Genomic DNA, 22,373 nt, shown 5'->3' with positions numbered 1-22,373 from the left:
TCGGCAGCGAATACAGCCTTGAGTCTTCTTTGGGTATGACACTACAAGCTTGGCACTTGGGTAGGCACTTGGGTAGCACCTTGGGTATACAAAGCGTTATGTTGTGGCCAAATCCAACTTAACACATCACTGATTACCACTGTTCATGGGTATTCCAGCATCATGTTATGGGTGTGTTTGTCATCGCCCATTCTTCTCTGCAGATCCTTTCAAGCTCTGTCAGTTTGGATGGGGAGCGTCGCTGCACAGCTATTTTCAGGTCTCTCCAGAGATGTTCGATCGGGTTCAAGTCCGGGCTCTGGTTGGACCACTCAAGGACATTCAGAGACTTTTCCCAAAGCCGCTCCTGCATTGTCTTGGGTGTGTGCTTAGGATCATTGTCCTGTTGGAAGGTGAACCTCAGCCCCAGTCTGAGGTCCTGACCACTCTGGACTAGTCTCCCATTCCCTGCCGCTGAAAAACATACCCACAGCATGATGCTGCCATCCCCATGCTTCACCGTAGGGATGGTGCCAGGTTTCCTTCAGACATTACGCTTTTTTTTACTGAGAATCCTTTAGGTGCCTGTTGACAAACTCCAAGCGGGCTGTCATGTGCCTTTTACTGAGGAGTGGCTTCTGTATGGCCACTCTACCATAAAGGCCTGATTGGTGAGTGAGTGAGTGAGTGTGTGCGTGTGTGTGTGCGTGTGTGTGTGTGTGTGTGTGTGTGTGAGAGAAATTGCAGAAGTCTCATTGAAACGCATACTACACTTTGTTTCTTCTTAAAAAAAATATTCAAACTCCGTCAACTTGATTGTTGATCATTGCTAGAGAGCCATTTGATTATCAGGCCAATTTAAGTCAAAACTGTAAGTCGGCCACTCAGGAACATTCAATGTCGTCTAGGTGAGAAACTCCAGTGTAGATTTGACCTTGTGTTTCGGTTATTGTCCTGCTGAAAGGTGAATTTGTCTCCCAGCATCTGTTGCAAAGCAGACTGAATCAGGTTTTCCTCTAGGATTTGTTTATGTTTATAGCTGCATTATTTTTATTTTTATCCTAAAAAAAACTCCCTAGTCCTTGTCGATGACAAACACACCCATAACATGATGCTGGAAAATATGAACAGTGGTAATCAGTGATGTGTTGAGTTGGATTTGGCCACAACATAACGCTTTTGTATTCAGGACAAAAAGTAAATTTAGTTGCCACATTTTTTGCAGTAGTACTTAAAGCTGCAATATGTAACTCTTTGTATTTTTTTAATGTTCAAAAGCTCCACTAATACCCTGTCTACACCGCTTGCGGTGTAAAAAATTGCACCCACACTGCTCGCGCGTGTCAACGAGCGTCTGCGTTGCCAAAGGCTAAAATAGAAGTCATTCCTATTTCTGACGCAGATCGCGCTGCACGTCCTGCCTCTCCCATCTCCTCATTGGTTTATAGAAGCAGGTACCCACGTGCCATCTCCTCATTGGTTATACCCACGTGGGTGATTGAAAGACAAACTGTGTTGCGGGTTGGTGTAGTCAAACTATGAAAGTGTAGATGCCAATCACCATATAAGTTCAAAGATGATAAAGCCTGGAAGGAGGAGAGATGACTAGAAACGATTCGGTTGACCGTTTTATGTGTGGATTAATTGTCGGAGTAGAGGACCTTGTGCATTTCAGGTAAAATAACAACCTAATGTTTATATCCCAGGACAAATTAGCTAGCTACAACAAGCTAGCTAAATAGGACACATTTGCTAGCAAGTGCAAGCTAACTAGCTAAAACATAGCTGATATGGCTGACTTGCTTAAACAAATGTGGTTTCTACAGACAATTGAGATGTACAAACTATGACATACGGGGACGATGATCGGATTAGAGGCAATCTGTAATTTCGATTAAGACATTAATGAGCGAGTTAGGACGTACGTAGTCAATAACTATTTGTTCAGCACTTTTGAAATGTACAGCGACAGAATTCAGAACATGGGCCGTTCTTACAGTATTCTCCCTGAACACCAAGTCAGAACCGTAGGATAAATAAAGGGGGCATATAAGCAGACAATGTAAGGTCTTACAATATTCACTGATGACATTTCTCTAAAACAGGTTATAGGCTACATGTGCACCACCAAGTCAGAACGGTAGGCTAAGTTAAGCGGGGAAAAGGGACCAAAGTCTGGCATTCTCTGGATACATGGTGCTTTCAAGACAACTGGGTACTCGGATAAAAACAAGGTTGAATCATGACGTCAGTGATCTTCAGTTCGGAGCTCTAGAGAGAGGCCCGAGTTCCAACTTGGAGTTCCGAGTTGGATGACCGCTCAAAACGTATTTTCCCAGTCGGAGCCAATTCCCAGTTGTTTTGAACTCACTGAAGTCTGAGATTTTCCAGATTGACAGCATGGCCAATGTTGAATGTTTATGCTTTTAAGCTTGGAAAAGAGACCCTTAAACCCAGACTTGGACCACGCACTTACTCTACTGAATAGCAGACTAGTGATTGCTTTGCAATGCTTGCAGTTAGCCACTGATTCCTTCCAAACCACTCATTGTTAAATTTACGATTTCCAACTTTTTGTATAATGTTCATGACAAATGGCCGATGAGCACCAATTCGTTTTATCTATAATTTCTCTTCAATATTTCTCTTCATATGACAAGGATTGAAAAGGATTTGCCAGTAGATTGTCGACTTGATTCATGATGATGACTGCTAGCTTGCTAGCTAAGATTTTGAAAGTATGATGTTGATCAGTCCAATCAAAGCTACTGTAGACGTGATTTGACATCATTTTATCTGTGCCCAATGACCTTGAGCCTCTTGGATGAGCACTTCTAATGTAACTCTATGGCAGCACCAAAGGGGCTTGAATTTTAAAGCTCTCCCCGTAAATTCTGCGGTGATGTAGTGTCCCCATGAGTGACAGAACACAGAGCCAATCACGGCGCAACTAGAGAACATTACCAAGCCATATGCTCCATATTTTCCACTGGCTCCCCCACCACCACAAAAAGCCCTAAGCTAGGCTGAAACACCTCCATTTTGGAGCTGCCTTAGTCAAGAGGGCAAAAAAGGCTGTCCTTAAGGCTGTCCTTGTAAATTCTTATTTACAAGGACAGCCTACCAAAAGGCAAAAGAAAAGGCCTCCTGCGAGGATGGGGGCTGGGATTAAAAATACAAATAAATAAATAAAGGACAAAACACACATCACGACAAGAGAGACAAACACAACACTACACAAATAGAGACCTCAGACAACAACATAGCCTATCAGCAACACATGACAACACAGCATGGTAGCAACACAACATGACAACAACATGGTAGCAACACAACATGGCAGCAGCACAACATGGTAGCAGGGTACAAGCATTATTAGGCACAGACAACAGCACAAAGGGCAAGAAGGTAGAGACAACAATATATCACGCAAAGCGGCTACAACAGTCAATAAGATTCTCCATGATTGAGTCATTGAATGAAGAGATAAAACTGTCCAGGTTGAGTGTTTTTTGCAGCTCGTTCCAGTCGCTAGCTGCAGTGAACTGAGAAGACAAGCGACCCAGGGATGTGTGTGCTTTGGGGACCTTAAACAGAATGTGACTGGCAGAATGGGTGTTGTATGTGGAGGATGAGAGCTGTAGTAGATATGTCAGATAGGGTGGAGTGAGGCCAAAGGGGTTTTTATAAATAACCATCAACCAGTGGCCAGATGACCAGTTTACAGAAGAGTTTAGAGTGTAGTGATGTGTCCTATAAGGAGCATTGGTGGCAAATTTGATGGCCGAATAGTAAAGAACATCTAGCCGCTCGAGAGCACCCTTACCTGCCGATCTATAAATTACGTCTCCGTAATCTAGCATGGGTACTGATGGTCATCTGAATCAGGGTTATTTTGGCAGCTGGAGTGAAAGAGGAGCAAATACAATAGAGGAAACCAAGTCTAGATTTAACTTTAGCCTGCAGCTTTGATATGTGCTGAGAGAAGGACAGTGTACAGTCTAGCCATACTCCCAAGTACTTGTATGAGGTGACTACCTCAAGCTCTAAAGCCTCAGAGGTAGTTATCACACCTGTGGGGCGAGGGGAATTCTTCATACCAAGCCACATGACCTTTTGTTTTGGAGGTGTTCAGAACAAGGTTAAGGGCAGAGAAAGCTTGTTGGACACTAAGAAAGCTTTGTTGTAGAGCGTTTAACACATAATCCGAGGAGGGGCCAGCTGAGTATAAGACTGTATCATCTGCATATAAATGGATGAGAGAGCTTCCTAATGCCTGAGCTATGTTTTTGATGTAAATTGAGAAGAACGTGGGGCCTAGGATCGAGCCTTGGGGTACTCCCTTGGTGACAGGCAGTGTCTGAAACGGCAGATTTTCTGACTTTATACACTGCACTCTTTGAGAAAGGTAGTTAGCAAACCAGGCCAAAGACCCCTCAGAGACACCAATACTCCTTAGCCGGCCCACATAATGGAGTGGTCTACCATATCAAAAGTTTTGGCCAAGTCAATAAAAATAGCAGCACAACATTGCTTAGAATCAAGGGCAATGGTGACGACATTGAGGACCTTTAAATTTGCAGGGACACCTGAGCGGAAACCAGATTGCATACCAGAGAGAATACTATAGACATCAAGAAAGACAGTCCGTTTTTCCAACACGTTTGATATACAGGGCAAAATAGAAATAGGCCTATAACATAAGATCAGCTTGATCTCACCCTTTAAACAAAGGACGCACCGTGGCTGCCTTCCAAGCAATGGGAACCTCCCCAGAGAGGAGAGACAGATTAAAAAGGTCAGAGATAGGCTTGGTGATGATAGGGGCAGCAACCTTAAAGAAGAAAGGGTCTAAACCATCTGACCCAGATTTTCTGGGGGGGTCAAGTTTAAGCATGTCCCAGTTTAAGTCACCTATCAGGACATATTCAGACTTAGTGCAAGGGGCCAGGAGAGAGCTTAGGGCAGGTAGGGTAAAGGCCGGTGCTGATGGAGGACGATAACACCCAGCAACAGTCAACGTAGAGCTATTTTAAAGTGTATTGCTTAAAACCAGTAAATCAAATTGTTTGGGGACAGACTTGGTGGAGACAACCAAGCACTGAAGGTGATCCTTGGTAAAGATTGCCACTCTCTGACCTTTGGAAGATCTGTCTTGCCAAAAAAGGTTATAACCAGAAAGTTTAGCATCAGTATCCAAAACACTCTTCCTTAACCACGTCTCAGTAATGACCAACATATCTGGATTGGAGCTGTGAACCCACACTTTCAATTGATCAATTTTAGGTAATAAGCTTCTAGTGTTAACGTGCAGAAAACCCAGGCTTTTACGAGAGCAGAAATCAATGAAGCAGATATCAGAATTGGGGCTAGCAACAGTAGATGGGCCAGGGTGTACATGCACATTTCCAGATATCATCAACAGTAATACAATCAAGGCACTGCAGAGGACAGGGAGAGCACTGCAGAGGACAGGGTTGATTTATGACATTTGAATGTTCATTAGATGGCAACATGATGCTACTGTACAGCAATTTCATCAGGTAACATGAATACAAAGCCAGCGAGAGGTGGTTAGAATAGGATGGGAGGCCAAAAGTCGGTGTAACCAATAGAGAGTCAGAGTCCTGAGTGTGGGAACAAACATAGTCTGTCCCACAAGTTGGGTAAATAAAAAAGTTCATAGTCAGCAATGCATGCAGGAGTCATAAGGCAAATAACAAAATGCACAAGGAAAAATATATAACGACATGGGGCTAGGCACTGTAAGTTCAGAGTCACTTGCCCGAACAGTGACTGTGTCCTGGAGGCGAGCGAAAGCTCCAGAGAGAAGGGGGAGTGTGGTGGGGGTACCTGTACCAAACAGGGGGAGACAAGCCAGGGCAGACGGTGAACAGATTGCCAGTTGGAATCCAAGCAGCAGTGCAGCAGGCAACGGGGGTAGTTGTCACACCCACTTCGGAGAAGCTTTTATTTCTGGAGGCAGATTTCTTGTATAAAATGTCAGTGGATGGTCTCTGAACAGTGGGAGAGGGCTTCGAAGGCCTCTGGATTTGGGTGGGGTAACCTGTGAGACTCCTGCCATTTGTTGGGCTCAAAGGCTTCAACACCTCTCACTTCACACCTCAGTGCTAACTGAAGTTGTATCTGGTCTGTCTCAGTTCCAGATTGGATGTTGTCCTCAGGTCTCTGCTGTTTGTTTGCCAGAACACCCTCTGTATAACTTGAAAAAAGGAATCCTTGGTAGTAGTAATCCTTCCAGGTAATTTTGTCCAAAATGAGGTTGTAGGTTTGGAGTTTTGATCTGGAGTGAAGGTTATGCTGTGGAGGGTAGTATCCTGTATATGTCCCTGTCGTAAAATCCAAGTTTATCTAACTTCAAATCAATTTTTTGGTAAAAAAAACATGTTGAAAAATGTTAGAGCTCACACGCAGCTGTGTCTCTCTCTCTCTCTCTCTCTCTCTCTCTCTCTCTCTCTCTCTCTCTCTCTCTCCCTTCCTTTGTCTCATTATCTACCTTTCTGGCTGACAACGTAAATATTACAACATGTATAAATATATATATACCTTTCCTGAAGACATTGTTGCTCAAATGGAATTGAGTTATCTTCAATCTTGTCCGTAACTGTTATCGCACAAATTTCCCGACTTTTTTTGGTTGTCACTAGATAACACAGCCACAAAGTCTCAGAGCGGATGTTGATGCTACTTCATCCCAGCTGCGAATAACAATGAGAGCTGGGGTTTCTGGGATATCATGTTCAAATCAACAACAAAAAACACTGCATTCTTGCCAGAGGGGTCTTCAAAAACATGTTCATGTTTAATTGCTTTGTTGCAAAGAGGATACGTGTTTTGGAATAATTGTATTCTGTACAAGCGTCTTTCTTTTCACTCTGTCATTTAGGTTAGTATTGAGTTAGGAAGGAAGCCTGTATCTTTGTAGTGACTGGGTGTATTGACACACCATCCAAAGCCTAATGAATAACTTCACCATGCTCAAAGGGAAACGCAGCATCTGTTTTATTTTATTTTACAAATCTACCAATCGGTATCCGTCTTTGCGAAACATTGAAAAATCCTCCCTAGTCTTTGTGGTTGAATCTATGCTTGAAATTTACTACTCGACTGAGGGACCTTACAGGTATGTGTGGGGTTCTAGAGATGGCGTAGTCATTCAAAAATCACATGAACCACTATTATTGAACACGGAATGAGTCCGTGCAACTTATTATGCATGGACTCACTCCTGAACTTATTTAGGCTTGCCATAACAAAGTCGTTGAAAACTTATTGCCTAAAGACATTTCAGCTTTTCATTTTAAATCATTTCTAAAATGTTCGACAAAGAAATGTGCACTTTAAAAAAAAAAAATTTAAAAATTTTTATCCCCTTTTCTCCCCAATTTTCGTGGTATCCAATCGCTAGTAATTACTATCTTGTCTCATCGCTACAACTCCCGTACGGGCTCGGGAGAGACGAAGGTCGAAAGCCATGCGTCCTCCGAAGCACAACCCAACCAAGCCGCACTGCTTCTTAACACAGCGCGCCTCCAATCCGGAGGTCAGCCGCACCAATGTGTCGGAGGAAACACCGTGCACCTGGCCCCCTTGGTTAGCGCGCACTGCGCCCGGCCCGCCACAGGAGTCGCTGGAGCGCGATGAGACAAGGATATCCCTACCGGCCAAACCCTCCCTAACCCGGACGACGCTAGCCCAATTGTGCGTCGCCCCACGGACCTCCCGGTCGCGGCCGGTTGCGACAGAGCCTGGGCGCGAACCCAGAGACTCTGGTGGCGCAGCTAGCACTGCGATGCAGTGCCCTAGACCACTGCGCCACCCGGGAGGCCAGAAATGTGCACTTTGACATTATGGTGTATTGTATGTAGATAAGTGACACAAAATCTCAATGTAATCCACTTTAAATTCTCAACAAAATGTGGGAAAAGAAAAGGGGTGTGAATACTTTCCCCCCTCTGATAACCAGGTGGTGAATCGCATCTCTGCATGTCTGGAAGACATATCAGTGTGGATGACGGATCACCACCTCAAGCTGAACCTCGGCAAGACGGGAGCTGCCTCTTCCTCCGGGGAAGGACTGCCCGTTCCATGATCTCGCCATCACGGTTGACAACTCCATTGTGTCCTCCTCCCAGAGTGCTAAGAACCTTGGCGTGATCCTGGACAACACCCTGTCGTTCTCAACTAACATCAGGCGGTGACCCGTTCCTGTAGGTTCATGCTCTACAACATTCGCAGAGTACGACCCTGCCTCACGCAGGAAGCGGCGCAGGTCCTAATCCAGGCACTTGTCATCTCCCGTCTGGATTACTGCAACTCGCTGTTGGCTGGGCTCCCTGCCTGTGCCATTAAACCCTACAACTCATCCAGAACGCCGCAGCCCGTCTGGTGTTCAACTTTTCCCAAGTGTCTCTCACGTCACCCGCTCCTCCGCTCTCTCCACTGGCTTCCAGTTGAAGCTCGCATCCGTTACAAGACCATGGTGCTTGCCTACGGAGCTGTGAGGGGAACGGCACCTCCGTACCTTCAGGCTCTGATCAGGCCCTACACCCAAACAAGGGCACTGCGTTCATCCCCTCTGGCCTGCTCGCCTCCCTACCCTTGAGGAAGTACAGTCCCGCTCAGCCCAGTCAAAACTGTTCGCTGCTCTGGCACCCCAATGGTGGAACAAACTCCTCACGACGCCAGGTCAGCGGAGTCAATCACCACCTTCCGGAGACACCTGAACCCCACCTCTTTAAAGGAATACCTAGGATAGGATAAAGTAATCCTTCTAACCCCCACCCCCTTAAAAGAGTTAGATGCACTATTGTAAAGTGGTTGTTCCACTGGATATCATAAGGTGAATGCACCAATTTGTAAGTCGCTCTGGATAAGAGCGTCTGCTAAATGACTTAAATGTAAATGTAAATACTTTCTGAAGGCACTGTACATGGTTCTAACTTACCCCATTTTATTTCTAAGAGTGTACTCTCATATATGTGTGTGTTTTAGCATGCACCCGCACGAGTGTGTGTGTGTTGTCATGACTCTCCTGTGAGGATCCAAGGATCAGGTTACGGTGGATTAGCGTCAATGGGGGGGGGTTTATGACACCTCACGTCGATCGCAAACTTCAGGCAGCCGATGATTCCTTTTGGGGTCTAATGTGGGCGAATGTAATGTCTCTTTGTGTTACAGAACAAAACTTCAACATCAAACAATGGACACTGGGACATTATATTTCAACATTCGAATGGAATATGGAAAATGTATGTCTATTTTGCGATATCATTAAAATTATTATAAACAAGTTATAACAAAAACATTGGAACTTCAAGAGATTTTACACTGTGTTTATTAGTTTTACATTCTTTACGTTGTGTAGAAAATATCAAGGATAAAAATAATATTTTTGTGATTTTAGTTTTGTAACGAGATCATTGTAATTCTGATACCTTGCCTCATAACTAGCCACTTCCCTAGGAGCCCAGAGAGCGCGTGTGAATGACGAAAACGCCCCCGTTTTACCCGAGGGTATAACGAGATTGAGTTAAGAATTAACAAACTAAAACGGACCACAGCTGCAGCGAGGTCTACGATAGTCACGACCCCGGAATGCAACATGATGTTGAAGAAGACAAAATAACCTCTTAACAATCAATGCTATGGTTGAGTAGCTGTACTGTATCTAAGAAGGTGATTTTAAGTAGGACCATCCAGTTATTCTCTTCAAATCATTGATTCCTACACTGCTTTCATCACCACTCTGGGATCATCGACACGGCTGATTAGCCATCCTCAGGAGACTACTCTTCCAGAACGAGTGCAAGTAAACAACCAGAGAACAAAGGAGAAGGCCATCCGAAATAATCCGAAATAAGAAGGCCCAATTGAACCCTCCTCACCAAGTGGAACCCTGCCCACGAAGGCCTGGGCCCAACAGAGATACCCGATGAGGATCTTCAACACGTAAATACATGCATTACTTCTTGCCCAAAAGAGCGGCAGTTCGGGGCAAGGTATTAGGGTTACTGTGAGCATAGTTCCCAAATGTATCCAAGTGTTGCTTCTCTTTCTCTCCCTCTCTTTCTCTCTCTTTTTAACTCTCCATCTTGTGTAACAAGTATCATATTGCGTTAGACTACTAGGGACTTGTTGTCGTCGTGTTAAGTTTACAATCAATAACCTATACTGTGTGTGTGTGTGTATCCTATGTTATCATTTAGTGTTAGTAAATAAATTATCAAATCAATGTGTGGTATGGAATGATCAGTGAGACCCGGGTTTGTGCAGATTTACAAAGTCTACGACGTTCAGAACGAGACTGATATGAGGAAATGATTCATTCGTGACTGTAATGATATCCATATATTCTTTAGTTAATTCGGGAAACGGTAACTCATTAAACAACTTTTCCCTTGGTGCCCCAAATTCCTAATGAGTTAATTTTTACATGATTCATTTAATCGAGTATCAATTAAACATAGTTAGTTGATGAAATAAATAACAGTCATCAGATTAATGATAGTCACGTCACAACAGTTTATGTGTGTGTGTCTCTGTGTGCTGTTTGTGTGCTGCTTGCTTGCAGTGTATTCATAGTGTCTTCTACGCTCCTTATAGGAACCGCACAGCACATCATTTGCTCCTATTGCTCCACCATACCTTTATTTGGTTAGTTCCCTACCACTTTTGATCAAGACATTGTCAAGTAACTAGCCAAATAAAGGTATGGTGGAGCAATAGTGTGTATGGGTCCTAATGGACTGCATTGACTATTCTCCAGTATTACCCTTGCTCTCGGCCAGCAGTTCCTCGGTCATGAGTCCGTCCTGCCTGTTGCCCAGTACGAAGGCCAGGAAGGAGAGCATGAGGGCATTCAGYACCCCCATGATAGCCAGGATGTAAGCCCAACGCATGGAGCATGCTCCCAGGGAGTACTTGTCTGTCTGCTCACCGCACATCCTCCGCACCTCATCACTGTCCCAGCCATCAGGGTAGATTATACAGCCCATCACCAGACACACACCTGGAGGGAGGAGAGGAGGAGGAGGAGTGAGGGGATGAGAGGTGGGAGGAGAGGAAGAGGAAGAGAAAGATAAAGAGTAGGGGTATAGCGAATGAAAGTAGTGGGATAAGGAGGGTTAGGAGAGAGAGAGAGAGATACAGAGAGAGAATGATAGAGCAAAAACAAATATTATTTCCAGTGCTTTAAGTCTTTGCCCTTCTATCATCACCTAGCAGGCTTCTTTCTCCCTGTTTGCTATTAACCTCTCTGGGATATTCGAGACGCTAGCGTCCCACCTCAACAACAGCCAGTGAAATTGCAAGGCGCCAAATTCAAAACAACAGAAATCCCATAATTAAAATTCCTCAGACATACAAGTATTTTACACCATTTTAAAGATAAACTTGTTGTAAATCCAGCCACAGTGTCCGAATTCAAAAAGGCTTTACGATGAAAGCACACCAAACGATTATGTTAGGTCAGCACCTAGTCACACAAAAAACACAGCCATTTTTCCAGCCAAAGAGAGGAGTCACAAAAAGCAGAAATATAGATAAAATTAATTACTAACCTTTGATGATCTTCATCAGATGACACTCATAGGACATCATGTTACACAATACATGTATGTTTTGTTCGATAAAGTTCATATTTATATCCAAAGATCTTAGTTTACATTGGCGCGTTATGTTCAGTAATGTTTTGCCTCCAAAACATCCGGTAATTTTGCAGAGAGCCACATCAATTTACAGAAATACTCATAATAAACATTGATAAAAGATACAATTGTTATGCATGGGATTATAGATTAACTTTGTCACGGCCGTCAAAAGAAGTGGACCAAGGTGCAGCGTCGTGAGCGTACATTTCTCTTTTTATTTAAAATGTCGCCAACAAAACAAAAAACAAAAAAACAACCGTGAAGCTTACAGGGCAAAGTGCCACTAACAAAGGTAACTACCCACACTGAAAGGAGGTTAAAAAGGAATACCTAAGTATGATCCCCAATCAGAGACAACGATAGACAGTTGTCCCTGATTGAGAACCATACCCGGCCAAAACATAGAAATAAAGAAACATAGAAAACAAAACATAGAATGCCCACCCCAAATCATACCCTGACCAAACCAACTAGAGACATAAAAAGGCTCTCTAAGGTCAGGGCGTGACAAACTTCTCCTTAATGCAACACTGTGTCAGATTTTTTTTAAACGTTTCGGAAAAAGCACACCATGCAATATTCTGAGTACGGCGCTCAGATACAAAAACAAGCCATACAGATACCCGCCATGTTGTGGAGTCAACAGAAGTCAGAAATAGCATTATAAATATTCACTTACCTTTGATGATCTTCATCAAAATGCACTCCCAGGAATCCCAGTTCGCGCGTTTAGTACACAAATCCAAACTCAGGAGGCGCGGGCAAGTCCAGGCGAAAGTTCAGACGAAAAGTCAAATTACAGTTCGTAGAAACATGTCAAACGAAGTATAGAATCAATCCTTAGGATGTTTTATCATAAATCTTCAATAATGTTTCAACCGGAGAATTCCTTTGTCTGTAGAAATGCAATGGAACACAGCTAACTTTCACGGGAGCGCGCGAGACTGAGCTCGTGGCACTCTGCCAGAACCCTGACTAAATCAGCTCTCATTTCCCCCTCCTTCACAGTAGAAGCATCAAACAAGGTTCTAAAGACTGTTGACATCTAGTGAAAGCCGTAGGAAGTGCAACATGACCCCATAGACACTGTATAGGCAATGACTTGAAAAACTACAAACCTCAGATTTCCCACTTCCTGGTTGGATTTTTTCTCAGGTTTTTGCCTGCCATATGAGTTCTGTTATACTCACAGACATCATTCAAACAGTTTTAGAAACTTCAGTGTGTTTTCTGTCCAAATCTACTAATTATATGCATATTCTAGCTTTTAGGACTGAGTAGCAGGCAGTTTACTCTGGGCACCTTTTTATCCAAGCTACTCAATACTGCCCCCCAGTCCCAAAGAAGTTAATGCATTCATCTATCGATCCCTTCTCCAGACCTCTGCTCTCCTGGGAACCACAAGCGTTTATATCTGCAAGCTCGCAGGGGGAAAGTGGATACCTAGTCAGTTGCACAACAGCAACACGGCTGAAAAGTTTTGCCAGAAGCTAAGAGTAACAGGAGGTTGATGGTATGAAATCATTCCTCCAAGTCTTTCCCTGCTATCTTCTATATGTGTGATGGTCAGTGAACTGACAGTCCGGGCTGAGCTAGCCTGTTAGTTAGTCTTGTTCTGCTACATGACATATTCATACCCCCTCTCAGAAACTCCATGCATAGTACACACACACACTGAAGAGACACACAGACCATGCACAAATGTGCTGCTTTGAATTTGACTTTCACGCCTTCGCCTCTCCATCTTCAATATTAAGCAGCTACTTCTTGATCACGGTTTGGTTTTCGCCCAAGGGGAAGAATCTCCCTGATCTTCAACTTGGATGAGGTGTATGTGTGTGTGCACGTGCTTGAGAGTTTGTGTGTGTGCGTGCATGTGTGCATGCGTTAGAGTGTGTGTCTGTGAGTTGATGCTGTGGCAGTAGAAGAAGAAGGTGGAAAAGGAGCTGACTGCACAGTTACCCAGAATGCATTTCAACATTAATAATACAACATTTTCCTCCACTTCCTCACCCCCACAACTTCCCTCACATCCCTTGACACTGTTTGTGTGTGTGTGTTTGTGTCTGTATATGGGTGTTTGTGTGTGTGTCTGGCTGGGTGTGTGGGTGTGTGTGGGTGTGTAGGTGTGTTGTCTTCATGATACAGTGTAAATGAGGATGTGTATGTGAATTTGGACTCTCATACTCTCATCTCCTCCCTTTCCCTAAATATTTCCTTTAGTACTTTGACCTCCTTTCATCCTCTCCTTCCTCTCACAATGGTTTTGGTTCTACAGAAGAGGGAAAGGAACTACAACTGAGCTACTTTGCTTCACGAGCACAGTACAGCTGCAGTCTTTAATATTCCTGAAAGACATCAGGAGGGAGAGAGAGGAGAGAGAAGGAGAGGAAGGAGAGAGAGTGTTTGTGTTTGAGAGAAAGGATAAGGCCAGTCAGAGAGAGAGAAAGGATAGTGATAGACAGAGAGAGAGAGAGAGAGAGAGAGAGGATAGCGACAGACAGAGAGAGAGAGAGGATAGCGGCATGCAGTGTGTTAGAGAGAGAGGATAGTGATAGAAAGAGAGAGAGAGAGGAGAGCAACAGACAGAGAGTGAAAGAAAATAATGAGAAGGAAAGAGCAGAGCTGTATGCTGCTGCTAGCTGCAGTCTAACTGCATATCAAAAATAACTTAACATAACCCGGTTCTATGATATTATGAGCGAGTTCACTCATGATGGAATGGAAGATCCAATCACACAACGTCTGTCGTAGACAGACAGGCGCAACGGCCAATAGTGGACCACTCCACTTCCCATATAAGGCGCCGTAGTCCGCTCTGATCTTCACTTGTAAGTACACGTTCGTCTTTCTTACACAAAGCGTGAAGAGACCTCACTCTTAATATCATAGAACCGGGGTTATGTTAAGTAACCCTAAGTTCTGTTTCAATTACTCGTTCAGTCTTTTACTTCTGGGGATATAGCGCTCATATACTCTCTGAAGTCCAGTCTAGACAGGATCAATCCTCAGAAGTCCCGACAACAAGCACTGTATGCGCTAACGAGGGGCGCAGAGACGTCCAGTCGGTAGAACCTCATCAAGGTAAAATGGCGGCAGAAGTTTTATGTGCCCCCAACAATTGTGTTTTTTTGTTTGTTTATCTGCGTTGATTGTAAAATATTTTTTTACTATTTTTGTACATAATGTTGCCGCTACCGTCTCTTATGACCAAAAATAACTTATTGACATCAGGACTGCGATTACTCACCACGGCCTGGCAGAATTATTTTTCTTCTTTCACGACTCTGACGAGCCAGAGGCGGAGGATATACGGCTCCCTTGGAAACAGGCCCTGACCTCAGTGATCTGCGTGAAGAGGAGGCGGAGAAAGAGAGGCCGGAGGGCGGGTTGCCTTCTGAGGAGTAGGAGGCGATCAAATATACCCCCACTCCCCTCAATTCTGCTCGCAAACATGCAATCTTTGGACAATAAAATGGACAGGTTATTGGGAAGATTAAACTACCAACACGACATTAAAAACTGTAACATCTTATGCTTCACGGAGTCGTGGCTGAACGACGACGATATCAACATACTGCTGGCTGGTTATACGATGAACAGGCAGGATAGAACAGCGGCGTCTGGTAAGACAAGGGGCGGCGGTCTATGTATTTTTGTAAACAACAGCTGGTGCAAGATATCTAAGGAAGTCTCGAGCCATTGCTCGCCTGAGGTAGTTTCTCATGATAACCTGCAGACCACATTACCAACCGAAAGAGTTCTCATCTATATTCTTTGTAGCTGTTTATATACCACCACAGTCAGAGGCTGGCACCAAGATAGCATTGAATGAGCTGTATTCCGCCATAAGCAAACAAGAAAACGCTCTCCCAGAGGTGGTGCTCCTAGTAGCCGGGGACTTTAATGCAGGGAAACTTAATCAGTTTCAACTAATTTCTGTTATGTTAAATGTGCAACCAGAGGGAAAGGAACTCTGGACCACCTATACTCCACACACAGAGATGTATACAAAGCTCTCCCTCACCCTTCATTTGGCAAATCTGACCATAATTCTATCCTCCTGATTCCTGCTTACAAGCAAAAACTAAAGCAGGAAGCACCAGTGACTAGATCAATAAAAAAGTTTTCAGATGAAGCAGGTGCTAAGCTCCAGGACTGTTTTGCTAGCACAGACTGGAATATGTTCCGGGACTCCTCCAATGGCATTGAGGAGTTCACCACATCTGTCATTGGCTTCATCAATAAGTGGATCGATGACGTCGTCCCCACAGTGACTGCACGTACATACCCCAACCAGAAACCATGGATTACAGGCAGCATCCGCACTGATCTAAAGGCTAGAGCTGCCGCTTTCAAGGAGCAGGACTCAAACCCGGAAGCTTATAAGAAATCCCGCTATGACGAACCATCAAACTGGCAAAGCATCAATACAGGACTAAGATCGAGTTGTACTACAACGGCTCTGACGCTCGTTGGATGTGGCAGGGCCTGCAAACCATTGCAGGCTACAAAGGGAAGCACAGCGGAGAGCTGCCCAGTGACACGAGGCCACTGGACGAGCTAAACTACTTCTATGCTCGCTTCAAGGCAAATAACATTGAAACATGCATGAGAGCACCAGCTGTACCAGAAGACTGTGTGACCACAGAAGACTGTGTGACCGCTCTCCGCAGCCGATGTGAGTAAGACCTTTAGACAGGTCAACATTCACAAGGCCGCAGGGCCAAACGGATTACCAAGACGTGTACTGCGAGATTGCGCTGACCAACTAGCAGCTGTCTTTACTGACATTTTCAACCTCTCCCTGTCCGAGTCTATAATACCAACATGTTTTAAACAGACCACCATAGTGCCTGTGCCCAAGAACACTAAGGTTAACCTGCCTAAATGACTACCGACACGTAGCACTCACGTCTGTAGCCATGAAGTGCTTTGAAAGGCTGGTCATGGCTCACATCAACACAATCATCCCAGAAACCCTAGACCGACTCCAATTTGCATAACGCCCCAACAGATGATGCAGTCTCTATTCCACTCCACACTTCCATTTCCCACCTGGACAGAAGGAACACCTAGGAACATGCTATTCATTGACTACAGTGCAGCGTTCAACACCAAAGCGCCCTCAAAGCTCATCAATAAGCTAAGGACCATGAGACTAAACACCTCACTCTGCAACTGGATCCTGGACTTCCTGACAGGCCGCCCCCACATGGTAAGGGTAGGTAACAATACATCCGCCAAGCTGATCCTCAACACAGGGGCCCCTCAGGTGTGCGTGCTCAGCCCTCTCCTGTACTGCCTGTTCACTCATGACTGCACTGCCAGGCACGACACCAACACCATCATTAAATGTGACGATGACAAAACAGTGGTAGGCCCGATCACTGACAACAACAAGACAGCCTATAGGGAGGAGGTCAGAGACCTGGCCGTGTGGTGCCAGGACAACAACCTCTCCCTCATTGTGATCAAGACAAAGGAGATGATTGTGGACTACAAGAAAAAGAGGACCGAGCACGCCCCCATTCTCATCGACGGGGCTGCAGTGGAACAGGTTGAGAGCTTGATGTTCCTTGGTGTCCACATCACCAACAAACTATCATGGTCCAAGCACACCATGACAGTCATGAAGCGGGCACGACAAAACCTATTCCCCCTCAGGAGACTGAAACGATTTGTTCCTCAGATCCTCAAAAGGTTCTACAGCTGCACCATCGAGAGCATCCTGACTGGTTGCATCACTGCCTGGTATGGCAACTGCTCGGCCTCCGACCGCAAGGCGCTACAGAGGGTAGTGCGAACGGCTCAGTACATCACTGGGGCCAAGCTTCCAGACATCCAGGACCTCTATACCAGGCGGTGTCAGAGGAAGGCCCTAAAAATTGTCAAAGACTCCAGCCACCCTAGTCATAGACTGTTCTCTCTGCTACCACACGGCAAACGGTACCGGAGCGCCAAGTCTAGGTCCAAGAGGCTTCTAAACAGTTTCAAGCCCCAAGCCATAAGACTCCTGAACATCTAGTCAAATGGCTACGCAGACTATTCACACCCCTCCCCTCATCTCCACATCACTGTCACTCTCTGTTGTCATCTATGCATAGTCACTTTAATTAACTTTACCTACATGTACATAGTACCTCAACTAACCGGTTCCCCCGCTCAGTGACTCTGTACCGGCACCCTACTGTATATATTGTTATTTTTTACTGCTCCTCTTTAATTACTTGTTACTTGTTTTATCTCTTATCCGTATTTTTTTAAACTGCACAGTCGGTTATGGGCTCGTAAGTAAGAATTTCACTAAGGTCTACACCTGTTGTACTCGGCACATTTGACTAATACCAATACAGATCTCTTGAACAGAGATGCCTTTGAACAATTCCCATGATGCCACACCTCTGGTGGAGTGAGCCCCCAAGCCCTCCAGAGGTGTCAAACCCTTACAATATATGCCATTATAATAGCTTCCACTATGCAATTGGATAAACACTAGCGAGTGATGGGCCTCCCTGTGTGGGGAGGTGTCCAAGATTGAGGTAGTTTATGTGAGTGAGGCGGAGTTGTGGGGGCCATAGTCCGTTCTCATCTCTGCCCTCGTAAACTGCTCCCCACCCTGTGAGACATGAGTCTGTCATCATCACCTTCCTCATAGCTACTCCCCTTAGGGGAGAGCCTTTGGCGAATGTCGAGGGGTCCCTCCAGTGGCTGAGAGCAGCAATGCAGGACGAGGATACCCTTACCCACTGTTCGAGGTGAAGACGGGGACACAAGTGTTGGGCAGAAACTCAGCATTGGAAATCTCTCATTATCAATAATCCCAGTGGGACGACTGATATGGCGGAGGCCATCAACCCTAGTATACGGAGTCCATAGTTTGACTGTATGCCCTAATTGGAACAGGCAGAATTATGTGACTCGCCCTTCTGAAATGTTCTTTATTCTGATACCCAGATATTCTATGTTCAGAGCCGCTTCCACAGATTTACTGAATGTTCTTGGGGCTAGAAATAGTTTGAATGGGACAACAAGATATTCTTAGGTCGTGTCCTGGAAGGCAACCATGAGAAATACTGTTTGTGCTGGGAAAAATGCTTATGTGAAAATAGGCATCTTGTAGATCGACTGTGGTGAAACAATCGCCTTGAAGAATGGAGCGAGGCGGCACCTTTTGCGTAAGCATATGAAACGTCAACTTTCTCATATCTCCTTTTTGAGAACCCGGAAGTAACGAGATTGCCGTCTTGCTCAACAGAGAGGAGATCTCCTCCTGTAGTATTCGAGCTGAGTCGCCGTTTGCTACTGAAACCACCACTCCATTGGATTCGTTTTTTCCTGGCGAGCTCATGCCTGTACCTTCTCGTAAACGTGGACAGGACCCAGAAGTGAGTGAAAGATAACATATAGAACAGAGTTTCTCCTAGATTTTTCCTTTCCTCTCTTCTCCTCTCCTTCCAGTCCCTCTGGCTCTGACTGTCAAAAGCTCAGGTGGCTCTACTGACTGTTATCAGCCTGGGATGGAAGGAGAGAGTTCAGTTCTATCTAATGCTATCAGTGGGATGGCTGGATAAGTGCAGAGTGGCCACATCAGGGATTTGATGAAGGGAACGAGACTAGCTGAAAAGGGACTGACTTTGTACCCTTTTCACACTACTGAGCTGAGCAAAGCCAAACCGAGCTGTACTGCACCAGTCTGGTTATGCCCTAGTTGCTGGAACCGTGCGGGACAAAGTGAAAAGAGAGCTGTTAAGAGAGAGGAGCTGTCCATTGTGCTGAAAAGTAGGGAAGCAGACTATGCACTGGGCTGTCCACATTGCTGGGTGTGCTACAGAGGAGAATAGGAGATGTCACTTGGCCTAAAGGGTTTGTGAAACAGTATTTAAAATACAATCATGCGTTAGTAATACCAGCATTCGTCAGATTGAATGAGATAATACTCAAGGTCATAGGCTACTTTGACAAAGATTATGATTTTTTTAAATGATGATGTCATCAAGTTACTCCAATGGCGTAAGTAAATGTATGGCTTAAATCTCCAGTATCATGAATGTATTTATTTCAGAGAAAAGCTCTGGGGTGTCCTCTCATTGGGTTTGGCTTTGTCTTGTCACATATATAAATTTTACATTGTGCCAATGGTGAGAGGGGGAAAGGTACACACAGCTAGAGTGCTACTGGTACAGGTGTGAAAATGGAGAGATAGAGAGAGAGATCAAGCGATTGCACTGCAGTAGAAACAATGGTGAACATAGCATTTTCTGGTTAAAAAAGGCAGTTTAAAACCACCAGGGGGCGAAACTGATTTACTTTCCCATTTTACTTTCACACACACACACACAAACACACCACCACACACACCACCACACACACACACACACACACACACACACACACACACACACACACACACACACACACACAACCACCACACACCACACACACACACTTCCCATCTCCTGTCTCTTGAGACACCATGTCATAACAGGAACAGATGGGGTACACATGTCAAACACACTGTAATAACACACCACACAGACAAACGCATGTAACAAGCACACACACACACACACACACACACACACGCACACACACACGCATACACACACGCATACACACACGCATACACACACACACACATTGTATCAACCCAGGAACACTATAATCTACAGCTATACAATGTAGCACCTGAGACAGTCAGCACACAGTAGCTCCATTCTAACATTCAAACAGCAGCACGGAACCAATCTGCCTGTCGCTAAAGTGTGTATGTGTGCGTGTGTGCTTGTGTGCTTGTGTTTGTGCATGTGTTATTACAGTGTGTGTGTGGAGACGTGCAGCAGACAGCAGCCCCATTCTAACACTCTCGCAGCGGCACAGCACCAATCTGCCTTTTAACTGTGTTACATAACATAATGTGATCAAGACAAAGGAGATGATTGTGGACTACAGAAAAAGAAGGACCGATGGGGCTGTAGTGTAGTGGAGCAGGGTGAGAGCGTCAAGTTCCTTGGTGTCCACATCAACAACAAACTATCATGGTCCAAACACACTAAGACAGTCGTGAAGAGTGCATGACAACACCTATTCCCCCTCTGGAGACTGAAAAGATTTGGCATGGGTCCACAGATCCTCAAAAGATCTTCAGCTGCACCATCGAGAGCATCCTGACTGGTTGCATCAACGCCTGGTATGGCAACTCTATGGCCTCCGACCACAAGGAACTACAGAGGGTAATGTGTACGGCCCAGTAATTCACTGGGGCCAAGCTTCCTGCCATCAGGACCTCTATAACAGGCGATGTCAGAGGAAGGTCCAAAAAATTGCCAGGGACTCCAGGCACCCTAGTCATAGACTATTCTCTCTGCTACCACACGGCAAGTGGTACCGGAGCGCCAAGTCTCGGTCAAAAAGGCTTCTTAACAGCTTCTACCCCCAAGCCATAAGACTCTTGAACAGTTAATCAAATGGCTACCAGGACTATTTGCATTGCCCACACCCCACCCCCCATTTTTATGCTGCTACTCCATGTATAGTCACTTTACCGCTACCCACATGCACATATTACCTTAATTACCTCGACTAACCAGTGCCCCGCACATTGACTCTGTAACCGAACCCTCTGTACTGGAACCCCTTGTTTATAGCCTCGCTACTGTAATTTTATTGTTGCTCCTTAATTATTTGTTATATTTCCATTGTTATTTTAATTATAAAAAAAAAAAATTAACTGCATTGTTGGTTAGGGTTTGTAAGTAAGCATTTCACTGTAAGGTCTACCTGTTGTATTCGGCGCATGTGACAAATAACAGTTGATTTGATTTGATAACAAAAGCAAGGCTTAATCACAACCACTAATACTGAACCCAAACCGGCTGCGCGCGTGCGCCATCGTGCATACATTTATTTTGCCCCCCCACACCAAACGTGATCACGACACGCAGGTTAAAATATCAAAACAAACTCTGAACCAATTACATACATTTTTGGGACAGGTCGAAAAGCATTAAACATGTATGGCAATATAGCTAGCTAGCTTGCACATGCTAGCTAATTTGTCCTATTTAGCTAGCTTGCTGTTGTTAGCTAATTTGTCCTGGGATATAAACATTGAGTTGTTATTTTACCTGAAATGCACAAGATCCTCTACTCTGACAATTAATCCACACATAAAACGGTCAACCGAATCGTTTCTAGTCATCTCTCCTCCTTCCAGGCTTTTTCATCTTTGAACTTATATGGTGATTGGCATCTAAACTTTCATAGTATTACCACGACGACCGGCAAAACAGTTCGTCTTTCAATCACCCACGTGGGTATAACCAATGAGGAGATGGCACGTGGGTACCTGCTTCTATAAGCCAATGAGGAAATGGGAGAGGCAGGACTTGCAGCGTGATCTGCGTCAGAAATAGGAATGACTTCTATTTTAGCCCTGGGCAACGCAGACGCTCGTTGGCGCGCGAGCAGTGTGGGTGCAATAATTGAATAACATGGATTTCTACATTTCTTTTTGCGACGCTCGTGCACGCGACGTGTCTGGTCTGGTCAGCATGTCAGTCCAGATTTTGGGATAGAGGGTTTAACTGTGGGGTTTAAACACACTGTAGGAAGTGACAGAGTTGACAACTGGTTGTAATCTGGTTATACTGTATATATTGCATCATTTCAACCAGTGTCACGGATCCCTCCGGAACTTTGGCTTTGGCTTTCGTGCCATTG

At 44.8% G+C, this 22,373-nt stretch overlaps 1 protein-coding gene across 2 annotated transcripts in view; it reads right to left on the bottom strand.

Annotated features, from left to right (window-relative positions):
• LOC112080774 (LHFPL tetraspan subfamily member 3 protein-like) overlaps window positions 1–22,373 on the bottom strand; it is a 58,134-nt gene that overhangs the window by 3,449 nt on the left and 32,312 nt on the right. For both annotated transcript variants that reach the window (XM_024146687.2, XM_024146688.2), the window contains exon 2: window positions 10,775–11,011. In XM_024146687.2, the coding sequence (XP_024002455.1) occupies window positions 10,775–11,011 (237 nt within the window). The remainder of the gene's footprint in view (window positions 1–10,774; window positions 11,012–22,373) is intronic.

This window comes from Salvelinus sp. IW2-2015, unplaced genomic scaffold (assembly GCF_002910315.2).
Source record: "Salvelinus sp. IW2-2015 unplaced genomic scaffold, ASM291031v2 Un_scaffold16488, whole genome shotgun sequence".
Classification (NCBI taxonomy): Eukaryota; Metazoa; Chordata; class Actinopteri; order Salmoniformes; family Salmonidae; genus Salvelinus; species Salvelinus sp. IW2-2015.
The sequence above is the reverse complement of the archived record's forward strand: the minus strand, read 5'-3'. Positions and strand labels throughout refer to the sequence as shown.